This window comes from Mustelus asterias, chromosome 16, assembly GCF_964213995.1.
Source record: "Mustelus asterias chromosome 16, sMusAst1.hap1.1, whole genome shotgun sequence".
Taxonomy (NCBI): domain Eukaryota; kingdom Metazoa; phylum Chordata; class Chondrichthyes; order Carcharhiniformes; family Triakidae; genus Mustelus; species Mustelus asterias.
In genome coordinates this window covers 7,421,372-7,435,899 of record NC_135816.1, presented here as the reverse complement: position 1 = coordinate 7,435,899, position 14,528 = coordinate 7,421,372, and the positions used below count along the sequence as shown (strand labels likewise).

The 14,528-nt window shown below is 42.4% G+C and overlaps 1 protein-coding gene across 2 annotated transcripts in view; it reads right to left on the bottom strand.

The window, feature by feature from the left end:
• The window catches only part of LOC144505626 (protein diaphanous homolog 1-like), a 105,095-nt gene that overhangs the window by 22,404 nt on the left and 68,163 nt on the right, over positions 1 to 14,528 (bottom strand). For both annotated transcript variants that reach the window (XM_078231738.1, XM_078231739.1), the window contains exon 9: positions 10,661 to 10,750. In XM_078231738.1, the coding sequence (XP_078087864.1) occupies positions 10,661 to 10,750 (90 nt within the window). The remainder of the gene's footprint in view (positions 1 to 10,660; positions 10,751 to 14,528) is intronic.

Genomic DNA, 14,528 nt, shown 5'->3' with positions numbered 1-14,528 from the left:
GAGTGTAAGAATTTGTGATTTGTAGTGCATTCAGCACTTTGATTTGTGGTATCTATGTGTTACTTGCGCAGAAACTGAATTAGATTGTATTGATTTTATTGTGATGGTGGTTTAGTGGAGTCTACTTTTAAGGCGATGCAACTTGTATCATATGTATAATCAGAAGCACACTGTATTGCCATGTGATGCAATATAAATCAAGGTTATACTGTGCTGTCTGGATCCTCTGAGACAATTTTGCTGATTGGATTGCTGCAGGATCGTGACTTAACTTTCAATTGGCTCTGTAACCCGTTGTTGCTGATTGCTTTCCTATTGGATAATTTCTGATCTAGTTTGTTCAGTCAAATAAACAACCAATCACAAATCAAAAAAACTCTGGCAGTAGACGGGTGTTATGAGTTCAGCATTCCCTGTATTTCATACATATTTAAGTTTATTCTTGGTATTTATGTTGAATACAGTCTCCCCATCTTTGCTGTTGGTGTTGAATCTCTATGTTCCCGAGCACTCCAGCACTACACATTGCTGCTTCCTACCAGGAACCAAACTGGTGCACACAGTCTCTGTGCTCACCAACCCTACACCCTTAAGCTACAAGTAACACCATGGAAGACCCACCAGCCAAATGAAAACGTCAAACATGTACTTGTTATGTGCTGCTCCAAGGTCTTTGGGATTTAAATCAGATAGTGAAGGATTAGCTCTCTGGCATATGAGCTCATCATCTCAACTTAATTTACAGGTGTGGAGGTAACGACCCAGGTGCAAAGCAGATACCAAAAATGTAATATAATGGGCCATTTATATGACACCGACGAGAACGTATTTGCATGGAAGCAAGATTTGCAGTTACAATTAAAATTAATTTAGACCAATTAGCTTAAGGAAATAGGGATTCACCTACACACCAGATGAGAGATGACTGAAAAACCTTGGAATTGTATAATTGAACCCTTTAGCACTTACTAGCTACCTACCATTGTTTGAACGTTAGTGTTGGAAACAGTGATTAATTGCTGGCACATATTTGAGTGCTGATTTCCTTGGCTATAAATTGTTGCAAAGCCAGCAGCAGAACTCAGCTCTACTTATCAATTGCTCTAGGCAAATATCTCAAACTGCTAAGTGCAACAGTGCTCTTAGTGGCCTATATCTAGATAAGGACACTCTATTAAGGCTATTCTCTTGGAGTAGTTTTTCTTTTTTAAAAAAAAACTATTAGTGTGTACATTTTTTATTCCTCCTTTCTTAATCTTCTCTTCAGAGGGCACTGGGACCTCACCGATGACCTTGCACCAAGTTAGAGTTTCAAATCACTATCAATCCTCTGGCACTTTCAGCATCCTTACTATTTAAGCTTGGATAAAAGGTAGTCCACAGGGCACTCCACTTGGAAAGTTTCAGTGGGGGAGCATCTTTTTAAAAAATTCATTCATGGGATATGGGCGTTGCTGGCTGGCCAGCATTTATTGCCGTTTACTAGTTGCCCTTGAGAAGGTGGTGTTGAGTTGTCTTTGCTGCAGTCCACGTGCTGTGGGTTGACCCACAATGCTGTTAGGGAGGGAATTCCAGGATTTTAATCCAGCGATTGTGAAGGAACGGCAATATATTTCCAAGTCTGGATGGCGAGTGGCTTGGAGGGGAACTTGTAAGTGGTGGTATTCCCATGTATCTGCTGCAGGGATCCAGGTTCAATTCCAGCCTCGGGTGACTGTGTGGAGTTTACACATTCTCCTTTTGCATTGTAGATTCTATGATTTGAAAGGTGCTGTCTAAGGATAATTGGTGAATTGCTGCAGTGCATCTTGTAGATAGTACACACTGCTGCTACTAAGCATCATAGAAATCATAGAAACCCCACAGTGCAGAAGGAGGCCATTCGGCCCATCGAGTCTGCACCGACCACAATCCCACCCAGGCCCTACCCCCACATATTTACCCACTAATCCCTCTAACCTACACATCTCAGGATTCCAAGGGGCAATTTTTAACCTGGCCAATCAACCTAACCCGCACATCTTTGGACTGTGGGAGGAAACCGGAGCACCCGGAGGAAACCCACGCAGACACAAGGAGAATGTGCAAACTCCACACAGACAGTGACCCGAGCCGGGAATCGAACCCAGGACCCTGGAGCTGTGAAGCAGCAGTGCTAACCACTGTGCTACCGTGCCGCCTCGATGGTGGAGGGATTGAATGTTTGTAGATGTGGTGCCAATCAAGTGGGCTGCATTGTCCTGGATGGTGCCAACCTTTTTGAGTGTTGTTGGAGCTGCACCCATCCAGGCATGTGGGGAGTATTCCATCACACTCCTGACTTACGTCTTGTAGATGGTGGACAGGCTTTGGGGAGTCAGGGGGTGAGTTATTTGCCAGTGTTCCTCGCTTCTGACCTGCTTTTGTAGCCACTATGTTTATGTGGCAAGTTCAGTTGAGTTTCTGGTCAATGGTAACCCCAAGGATGTTAACAGTGGGGGATTCAGTGATGGTAGCACCACTGAATGTCAAGGGGCGGTCGTTAGAATGTTTCTTATTTGTGATGGTCATTGGCTGACATTTGTGTAGCGCAAATGTTACTTGCCACTTGTCAGCTCAAGCCTGGATATTGTCCAGATCTTGTTGCATTTGAACATGGACTGCTTCAGTATCTGAGTCGTCACGAATGTGCTGAACATTGTGCAATCATCAGCGAACATCCCCACTTTTGACCTTGTGATGGAGCAAAGGTCATTGATGAAGCAGCTGAAGACGGTTGGGCCTTGGAAACTTAAATCAAGGCAGGCTTCAACCAATTACTATACAAGTGCACTTTCCAGCAGGATTCACTCAATAATAATCAAGAGAAGGAATGCGAGTTGGTACTTCCCCATCCTTAGTCCCAAGTGCATTGAGTCTCAAACTGCTGTTCCAGTTTGGATCCGCTATCTCAGGACAGAACAATAATTAAACTGTGATCTTGTGCTTTAATTTTGGAATGGAACTCACAAAATGACTTTGCCAGCTTCATGGTCTAACAGATGTAATGTTCCAGCAGCCTTCAAATAAAAATCAACAGGCTTTGTTTAATTGTTTAAGGGCTAACTTTTATATATGTTGATTTGTGATTTAAAAGTTGAAGTCAAATTAAAGTTAAAGTTTATTTATTAGTCACAAGTAAAGCTTACATTTACACTGGAATGAAGTTACTGTGAAATTCCCCTAGTCGCTAGATTCTTAACAAATCTGTTATGGAAACATAGTACAAAAGAATTTACCTGGTTGTATTTCACCCACAAAAGTCTGAATTACATTAAATTGGGCATTTGAGAACAGCAAATCATTTCTGCAGAATAGAAAATGAATTGAAACAGGATCAGGGAGGCTCTCAGATTGCTCAGCCAAGTGAACTAATTGGTACAGAAGTGAACTAGAAGTAGAGAGCTCCAAGGTTCAGTCCTCATCTATGCTGGTTATGAATGGAGCCAGAGTGGAGGCTAAATCGGGGGAGAAAACAAAATCACTTGGGATTCCTCCTCCAGGTCCCTACCTGTACTTGTTGATTGAGAGCAGGGTAGGGCAGAGGTGTGATACCACACAATTAAATCATGTTAACTCCCAGCATAACGCTACTTGGTTCAGGTGCTAAAAGTCTACTGGTGCAACAAATCCATAGTGCTGGGGTGGGACACAGGTGTGTTGAACCCATAACACCGGGGAGTATACACAGACTGAGCCCTTAGTACTCAGTTGCACTTCCCAGTACTGAGTGGGGAGCTTGGTGCTGGGATCACAACTACTTTTAATTTGCATAAATCAGTTGGTCAATGCAAGGTCGTCAAATTTACAGATGATATCAAACTAAGACATGCTCAAACTGCAGAATGAGTTGGATAAAAGATGCAAGGTAGAAAATTACAAAGTTCACATTAACAAATGTTAAGTCCTAAAGTTAAAGTTTATTTATTTGTCACAAGTAGGCTTATGTTAACACGGCAATGACTTTACTGTGAAATTCCCCTCGTCGCCACATTCCGGCTCCTGTTCGGGTACACTGAGGGAGAATTTAGCATGGCCAATTCACCTAACCAGCACATCTTTCTGACTGTAGGAGGAAACTGGAGCACCTGGAGGAAACCCACACAGACACAGGGAGAACGTGCAAACTCCACACAGACAGTGACCCAAGCCGAGAATCGAACCTGGGTCCCTGGCACTGTGAGACAGCAGTGCTAACTACTGTGCCACCCCACCTAGGAAGTAAAAAGTAACACATGCATTTTATCAGGGATAGTGAAATTGCCAGAATACACTCAGAGGAGCCCTAGGTTATGAGTAGATTCATCCTAAATGAATATGAATGTAAAACAGATTGTAGTGAACAAAGAACAAAGAACAGTACAGCACAGGAAACAGGCCCTTCGGCCCTCCAAGCCTGTGCCGCTCCTTGGTCCAACTAGACCAATCGTTTGTATCCCTCCATTCCCAGGCTGCTCATGTGACTATCCAGGTAAGTCTTAAACAATGTCAGCGTGCCTGCCTCCACCACCCTACTTGGCAGCGCATTCCAGGCCCCCACCACCCTCTGTGTAAAAAACGTCCCTCTGATATCTGAGTTATACTTCGCCCCTCTCACCTTGAGCCCGTGACCTCTCGTGATCGTCACCTCCGACCTGGGAAAAAGCTTCCCACTGTTCACCCTATCTATACCCTTCATAATCTTGTACACCTCTATTAGATCTCCCCTCATTCTCCGTCTTTCCAAGGAGAACAACCCCAGTCTACCCAATCTCTCCTCATAGCTAAGACCCTCCATACCAGGCAACATCCTGGTAAACCTTCTCTGCACTCTCTCTAACGCCTCCACGTCCTTCTGGTAGTGCGACGACCAGAACTGGACGCAGTACTCCAAATGTGGCCTAACCAGCGTTCTATACAGCTGCATCATCAGACTCCAGCTTTTATACTCTATACCCCGTCCTATAAAGGCAAGCATACCATATGCCTTCTTCACCACCTTCTCCACCTGTGTTGCCACCTTCAAGGATTTGTGGACTTGCACACCTAGGTCTCTCTGTGTTTCTATACTCCTGATGACTCTGCCATTTATTGTGTAACTCCTCCCTACATTATTTCTTCCAAAATGCATCACTTCGCATTTATCCGGATTAAACTCCATCTGCCACCTCTCCGCCCAATTTTCCAGCCTATCTATATCCTGCTGTATTGCCCGACAATGCTCTTCGCTATCCGCAAGTCCAGCCATCTTCGTGTCATCCGCAAACTTGCTGATTACACCAGTTACACCTTCTTCCAAATCATTTATATATATCACAAATAGCAGAGGTCCCAGTACAGAGCCCTGCGGAACACCACTGGTCACAGACCTCCAGCCGGAAAAAGACCCTTCGACCACTACGCTCTGTCTCCTATGGCCAAGCCAGTTCTCCACCCATCTAGCCACTTCTCCTTGTATCCCATGAGCCTTAACCTAGTGCTGGCTATGCATCAGACACATGGCTGTCATTGAGATTTTGTTGGAGTGCAATGGTAAGTATCTGGCATTTTCCTTCTTGCAAAAACATCCAGCAGCGTAACCTCTTCCAAACTTGGGTTACGTCTGGAGAGAGCTTCCTGAGTGATCTAATGCCAGATTGAAGTATAAGTGGTTGTCACTGACAATGGGCATAACTTGAGGAAATGAGTTATGAGTTTAGCATAAGACTGTCACACAGCCTTGAAGCAAAATGGCTTAAGTGCAGCATTTACCCAGCATTATTACACTGTCAGTGTTTGGCTAAATAAGACACTGACAAGCCAGCTGCATATATATATATATAGCTCTATTATTTAATTCAGCCAGGACTCACCCACGTACACAGCAGTTTCAGAAAATCTGATTTGGGTAATGGTTGCACAGCTGAATTCGAAATTGAAAACCTTTCATCTTATTCTCAATGTCAGGCAAAGTATTATTTACTTAACTGTTCCCTGAAAGCATTTCATGATCTTATTTGACATACCTTTTATAAAACTTGCTCATGATCCAGCTGCCTTTCCCAATTTTCAGTCTATTGTAACAATACAATAGCCAATTGAGTCAGCCACCGGTCTAAGTGTCTACAACACCTTTTCTAACCCACCATCTCGTATTGATTCAGAAAAGGCTGTCTTAAGAAATAACGGGTGCACTGTCTTGCCAATGTAAAAAGAAGAATGAATAAATGAATATTAAGTCCACTAATCTTTCAGCCTATTATCAATTTGGCAAATCAGGGCATGCATAATCCAATAATGCTATTCAAGCATACTGCAACATTTTGTGATCTTCAAAACTGGCCTTCTGTTTCTTTTTCTCAACTAATATAAGCATCAAGGAAAAGTGATTTTGCGGAATTGCTAAAGCTGCCTGGGCTGGGAGGTGGGTAAGGATGGTACTTGTAAACATATCAGTCCAACTCAGTGACCCCATATTGCAGGTTTCAGGTCATCATTTATGTGATATTGAGTCAGAAAGTACACAGGGTCTTAGCCTCAACTCCGAGTGTGTGCTCAGTTAGTTGATTTGACCAGATTCTGTCCATTAGTGATCCATACCATGTAAAAAAGTAAAATACTTTGGTAATGTGCTGAATTTTGGAATTTGAGAGCTCAAGTATCACCATGGCAACTTGTGAACCTACATGCGGTAAATCTGTCACCTTATTGATTCAAATTGTTTTGTAAAAAAGCAATAAGTTCACTAATTCCCTTCAATGCAGAGAACCTGCTATCCTGTTTCTGGCTCACATTATATGGTTGCTTCTTAATGATCTTTCTACTGGCTTTTCAGCAGTACAAGCAATTGCTAAAAAAAGCCCAAAACCAAATTTTCCGTACAACCAACTCCACTCTCCTTCCACTTTGTTCATACAGTACACAGTTGGATGGAAAATCCAAGGAGCTATCTTGTCCTGTTCAATCCTATCCTACATGATGATTTTTTTTGTGTGTATTTAGTAGTTTTGCACTCGGAAAGTAGCAGCCTATTATAATGGTGCAGTTTACTTCAAGACCAATAGTCAGAATTTGGGGATATCCAGAGTTATTATTTTGCTGCATTGAGGAGGAATTAAACAAAGGTATCACAGAAGTAAACTTTCAAACCAAATTTCCAAAGCCAAGAAGTGTGATACAGACTCAAAATACTAACTCAGTTTCTTTCCACAGATGCTGCCAGACCTGCTGAGATTTTCCAGCATTTTCTGTTTTTATTCCCGAGCAACTGGTTTTGTGCCGAGATTGAAATGTTCTTGAAAAAGAGAAGCATGTGTGATGAATGATGTGATCATCTCATCAATTTGAAACAGGTTAGGAAATAAACTTGTGTTTATATAGCATGATCCACAACCTCAGGTCATTACAAATACTTTATAAGCAATGAAGTACTTTTTGAAACATAGTCACTATTGTAACATAGGAAATGCAGCAGCTAAGTTAGGAACAGAATGGTTCCAAAAATTAGCAAAAAGAGGTAACATGATCAGATCATCCGATTTAGTGAAGTTGCTTGAGGGATAAATATTGGTCCTCATATTGGCAACGATGGTCACTGAACAGCTGCAGGGCACCCGGAAAGAGGAGGTGATGATAAGATTGTGGTACATGTTGCTGCTAATGATATAGGTAATCTGAAAAATGAGGTCTTGCATCAAGAATTCAGGGAACTAGCCAGTAGCTTAAAAAGCAGGATGTGTCACTCACGAATGTAGAAATAGGAGAATAGAGCAGATGAATGAGTGGTTCAAGAGTTGGAGCAGGAGGGAGGGTTTTAGACTCCTGGATCACTGGAACGGTTTCTGGGGAAGGTGGGACTGTGCCTCAACCACATTGGGGCCAACATCCTTGCGGGTAGGCTTGCTAGTGCTGTTGGGAGTAGTTTAAACAAGTTTGGCAGGGGGAGGGGACACATAGCATTAGTTAAATAAAAATACATCATGCTAGAGTAAAAGAAGCAAGTCAGAGCAAGTTCGGTTATGTTGAGTGTCAAGAGAGTAAGGCAACGCTGAATGGTCTTTAATGCTAAGAGTGTAATAGGTAAGACTGATGAGTTCAGGGTGTGGACTGATACATGGAAGTGTGATATTGTTGCCATCACAGAGACATGGCTGAGGGAAGGATAGTACTGGCAACTCAAAATTCTTTCGGCGAGATGGAGGAGGATGTTAAAAGGGAAGTAGTGTTTCACTATTGACTAAGCAGTCAATTACGGCAGTAAAGAGAGATATCATCTTGGAATGGTGTTCGAATGAGGCTGTGTGGGTAGAATTTAGGAATATAAAAGGTCAGATTACGGGGAGTGTATTATAGCCCCCCCTGTACTATTGAAGATTAAAGGGTAATGTGATTCGGTTATTTAAGATGTTTAAAGGAGTTGATAGCATAGAGAGAAGCTACTTTTTCTGTTGTGGGAGACCTGCAGAACAAAGGGTCATAACTTTAAGGTGTAGCTGGCCATTAAGGGGTGAAGTCAGGAAGCAGTCTTCATCCAAAAAATGGTGGAAAATTGAAAATCTTTACTCGAATAGCTATTGAGACTGGGGTCAATTGAAAATTTCAAACTGAAATTGCTAATTTTTTGTTAAGCAAGGGAATTAATGGTTCGATTAAGCAGACACAGCGTGGATTCATGAGGGGAAGTCGTGCTTGATGAACTTGTTGGATTTTTATGAAGATGTGACTAGTGCGGTTGACAGAGGGGAACCGGTGGATGCGGTGTTTTTGGATTTCCAAAAGGCGTTTGATAAGGTGCCCCACAAAAGGTTGCGAAAGAAGATTGGGTTACACGGAGTTGGGGGTAGGGTGTTAGTGTGGATTGGGGATTGGCTATCCGACAGGAAGCAGAGAGTCGGAATAAATGGGTGCTTTTCTGGTTGGCAGATGGTAACTAGTGGCATGCCGCAGGGATCAGTACTGGGGCCTCAACTATTTACCATTTATATAGATGATCTGGAGGAGGGGACTGAGTGTAGGGTAACAAAGTTTGCAGACGACACAAAGATAAGTGGAAAAGTGAATCGTGTGGAGGGCGTAGAAGGTCTGCAGAGAGATTTGGACAGGCTGAGTGAGTGGGCGAGAATCTGGCAGATGGAGTATAACGTTGACAAATGCAAGGTTATTCACTTTGGAGGAAATAATAGCAAATTGGATTATCTAAATGGAAAAAAATTACAACATGCTACTGTGCAAAGGGACCTGGGGGGTCCTTGTGCATGAGACGCAAAAACCCAGTCTGCAGGTGCAACAGGTGATCAAGAAGGCAAATGGGATGTTGGCCTATATCGCAAGGGCGATAGAATATAAAAGCAGAGATGTCTTGCTGCATCTGTACAGGGATTTGGGGAGGGCGCAGCTGGAATACTGTGTGCAGTATTGGTCCCCTTATTTGCGGAATGATATCCTTGGAGGGAGTGCATAGAAGGTTCACCAGGTTGATACCAGAGATGAGGGGTGTTGATTATGAGGAGAGACTGAGCAGATTGGGTTTGTACTCGTTGGAATTTAGAAGGCTGACGGGGGATCTTATAGAGACCTATAAGATAATGAAGGGGCTGGATAGGGTAGAGCTGGAGAGATTCTTTCCACTTCGAAAGGAAGCTGGAACTAGAGGGCACAGCCTCAAAATAAAGGGGGTCAGTTTAGGACAGAGTTGAGGAGGAACTTCTTCTCTCAGAGGGTGGTGAATCTCTGGAATTCTCTGCCCACTGAAGTGGTGGAGGCAACCTCGTTGAATATGTTTAAATCACAGATAGATGGATTCCTGATCGGTAAGGGAATTAGGGGTTATGGGGATCAGGCGGGTAAGTGGAACTGATCCACTTCAGATCAGCCATGATCTTATTGAATGGCGGGGCAGGCCCGAGGGGCTAGATGGCCTACTCCTGCTCCTATTTCTTATGTTCTTATTAAGTGTTACAGACCCAAGGCGGGCAAATGGAATTAAGATACAGATCAACCATGATCTAATTGAATGATCGACCAGGTTCAAGAAGTTGAGGTGGCCTTCTTTAATTCTTATGTTCCGACTGTTACAAATTGAAAATAGAGCAAAATTGGTTCGATTCCTGGATCCTAAATGTTTCCCTTACTCAGCTATTGCAAATTGTTTCAGAGAACCAATCAATGTTCTCTCGCCCTAAGAGATCCAAGATCAAAATGAAACATGATTTTGAAACATCCTTCAGAAAATTCGCAAGAAAAGAATCAAAAGCAAAATACTGTGGATGCTGGAAATCTGAAATTCTGGTAATACTCAGCAGGCTTGTTAGCAGCTGTGGAGGGGAAAACAAAGTTAACGTTTCAGGTCAACAACTCTGTCAGACTGCAAAAAAATCAGAAATGCTGCCAGTCCTGCTGAGTACTTCCAGCATTTTCCGTTTTTATTCTGAAAAAATGTGTACATTATGCACATATAAAGTGTGTAGAATAACAGTATGTCACAATAGCAATGCCAAGGTCTTTTATCATTTTGTCACAAGGCTGCTGGAAAATCACAGCTTGTCAGTGAAGCTCCACAAAACTTCACTGGCACTCCTTCAAACCAACACTTTACAGTTGATTAATAATGGTTCTTATAGGTGTGCAAAAACATGTTTTATACTGTACATTAATAAGCTGAAATTTGTTTGTGTTTAGTTCTTACCGGCTTGCCGTGGACCTCTCTTTCTCCTGAAGGCAGCTCCTGACTGAAGGGCCTCCATTAGGCTGTCCATCACCCCTGTTGCATCACCCTCTGTGTAAGGAACAAGAACAACAGAGATCAGACACCGGTAATACCATAAGACAAATCATCAGAAATCACAGCTGACTAAATAGATTCAGGAATTACAAGGCCTTAAGTATGAATATGTGTTACTGAGCTGACCTTTGGAAAGGGCAAAATTAATGGAATACAAATACACCAACAATCTGTTTTGATATACAGAATAAGTTTACAAGTGCATAATTCCACATATGTTTCCACAAGGAAATGACAATGCCTTCCATTAAGTTATACACATCCCAATCAGCAATCAAAATGTTTCAATACCTACATCTAGCCTACCCAGTTCTTTCCACTCTTTCAAGCAGGTTTGGACTCTAGGTGGAATTTGATGCCATAGATACCAGCATTACCTTTTATCATCTCCCCTAGCAATGACCACCCATCATCAGCTGTTGAAGTTGGGGAGTAGAGAGCAGCGTAACCAGTTATCACATGCCATATACATCAATCCCATTTGTAATCACTGAAGAGTAAGCAGCTGTAGGAACCAGGACAGATCTTTTCACTTCAAGGGCAACTTCCTAATGTAGGAATAGATCATTCAACTCAGGCAGGAAAATCAAATCTTTAGACACTCCTGGTCTTTATGACACAGCACTACACAGAACAGGGAATTCATTTGCTGATTACTGGGGAAGAATTTAATACTTTCTCATGCCCATTAGAACAATATTCCCTTTGAGTAATAAAAAGGGAGATTTAAATTGAGAAATGCTGTAATATTCATGAATAATTTTTCAAAGGCCACATCTAGAAACAAAAAGGTATCAAAGGGGATTATTTGGTCTCGGTAAAATGTGAACTCTGAGCAATAGAGTAGGAGTTTATCTGACTCATTATTCAGCTAGAACCATCCTCCGTATCACAGAACGCCTCCTTTCAGGTACAAAGATATGTAGTGGGACAGGTAGTATTGAGGAACCAGGGGGCTGCAGAAGGACTTGGACAGGTTAGGAGAATGGGCAGAAAGTGGCAGATGGAATACAATGTAGAAAAGTGAGAGGCTATGCACTTTGGAAGGAAGAATGGAGGCATAGACTATTTTCTAAATGGGGAAATGCTTAGGAAATCAGAAACACAAAAGGGACTTGGGAGACTTTGTTCAAGATCCTCTTAAGGTTAATGTGAAGGTTCAGTCGGCAGTCAGGAAGGCAAATGCAATGTTAGCGTTTATGCCAAGCGGGCTAGAATACAAGAGCAGGGATGTAACTCTGAGGCTGTATAAAGGTCTGGTCAGACCCCATTTGGAGTATTGTGAACAGTTTTGGGCCCCGTATCTAAGGAAGGATGTGCTGGCCTTGGAAAGGGTCCAGAGGAGATTCACAAGAATGATCCCTGGAATGAAGAGCTTGTTGTATGAGGAATGGTTGAGGACTGTGGGTCTGTGCGCCTTGGAGTTTAGAAGGATGAGGGGGGATCTTATTGAAACTTACAGGATACTGAGAGGCCCGGATAGAGTGGACGTGGAGAGGATGTTTCCACTAGTAGGAAAAACTAGAACCAGAGGGCACAACCTCAGGCTAAAGGGACGATCCTTTAAAACAGAGATGAGGAGGAATTTCTTCAGCCAGAGGGTGGTGAATCTGTGGAACTCTTTGCCGCAGAAGGCTGTGGAGGCCAGGTCATTGAGTGTCTTTAAAACAGAGGTAGATAGGTTCTTGATTAATAAGGGGATCAGGAGTTTTGGGGAAAAGGCAGGAGAATGGGGATGAGAAAAATATCAGCCATGATTGAATGGCGGAGCAGACTTGATGGGCCGAGTGGCCTAATTCTGCTCCTATGTCTTATGGTCTTACTAAATCATCAAGCAACACAGGAACAAAGCCCAGATGAAGTGGTGAATGCAGGCTCACTTTTAACATTTAAGAAAAACTTAAGACAAGGTACATGGATGAGAGGGGTGTGGAGGGATATGGTCCAGGTGCAGGTCAGTGGGACTAGGCAGAAAAATGGTTCGGCACAGCCAAGAAGGGCCAAAAGGCCTGTTTCTGTGCTGTAATGTGCTATGGTTCTAATAAATCCAACATGTTGCTGGAATCCAGAACAGGTTCATAAGCATTTGGAAGAAAAAGTCTGTGACTTTGTCAGAACTCAGTTAACCTTTTCACCGTCAGATGTTGATTGAATTCCAATACATTTCTAGCAGTTAACATTTTTATTTTGGCATCAAAAATCATTGACAAACTCTCATCCAATCATAGTGACACAGAAATTCATAGGAGCTGGTAAATGCTGAAATGAAAAGTAACATGATACTGCGAGAATGTACCTTCAGCAGTGAAGGTGAAAATTATGTGTTCTCATTACATCCCATTTACCTTCTCTCGCTTTTCCACGCAACTGCACACCAACTGTTCACATACACACAAAAGCCAAGTCAACCAGGCTGTGTTTCTGATGTGGAACCTTGCTGGATGTGGGCAAGGGTCCAGATAACAGTGCTCAAGTCCTGATTCTAATAACATTCAGGTTCAGTTTTTAAAAAGAGCTTAGGGATGAATTTCCTATTGGCAAACTGGCTTTGGCAGCGATGATTTTCCCCTTTCATTTCTATATTTGAAGTTAACACTACCATTTCTAAACATGGTTCATAAGTTCCAAATGCTTAAGAGAAGGATCTACTATGAATAAAGAAATGTACCATATGTCATTTACTTACTCGACTATCAAATTACAATTAGATTTTTGACAAGAGTACGGAAGAGGAATCTGAGACTGCCCTCCCTAACATAAGATCACTCAACCACACCTCTAAAGTGCCATCCATCTGTCCGGTGCCTCCTTCACCACTTTGCAGGTGTCACGAAAATAATGGCCAATTAAACTCTAATGACATGGTACGCCACAATTAAGCATTGTCCCTATAATCCAGAAATGGACTGGTTTTATCAAGAGCCCCAAGGTAAAAGGGAAAAAGACAAACTAAGGCAGCTGCCTTCTGCTCCTCCAGGCTATTAGATTTCACTTTACCATTGCACAACTTCTGTTACCTTGGCACATGTCCAACTTAAACAAACATCAATTTTGGAACAGTTTAAATTGATTCAAATGGATTCCACAAGAGAAAATATACTTAAAGGGTGCTCAAGAATAGCTTTTCTGGTCAACTATGTTGCCAAATGTAGATTTCAGTCAGGAAGGTGCCAGGCACTCCATTTCCTGTGCTGAATGAGCAGATCACAGTTGTGCACAATAGAGTTGATGCAATTGGCCTCAATGCATATGCGTTAGGGAAGGAGGAAAACATTACTTAGGATTCTTGATAGGATCACTAATTCACAACTCTTGGAGGAGCACACATATGCCCAACATCATCTGAGGATAAAATCAGGTTCATTTCTGATAGTGTCAATTCCCATAGGTGAATAATCACTAACTCCAATGGTTTGGCTTATATATCGCTGTCAACAGCTTCTCTTTCCATTTCTGCAGTTACCTCTGATGTTCCCCAATGATCCATCCTTGGACTCCTCCTAACTCTCATCGACATGCTGCCCTTAAGCAACATCACCTGAAAACACAATGTTGGCTTTCACACTTATGCTGATGACAGCCAACTTTATCTCACCGCCACTTCTTTTGAATCCTCTGCTGTCTTTAAATTGGCTGATGTTAACATTTAGTACTGATGATCAGAAATTTCCTACAATTAAACATTGGGTAGGCCAAAACCATTGCATCTCTACCATAACCTCTGCTCCCTCGATACGGACTCCATCACTCTCCTGGCAACTGTCTGAGGTGG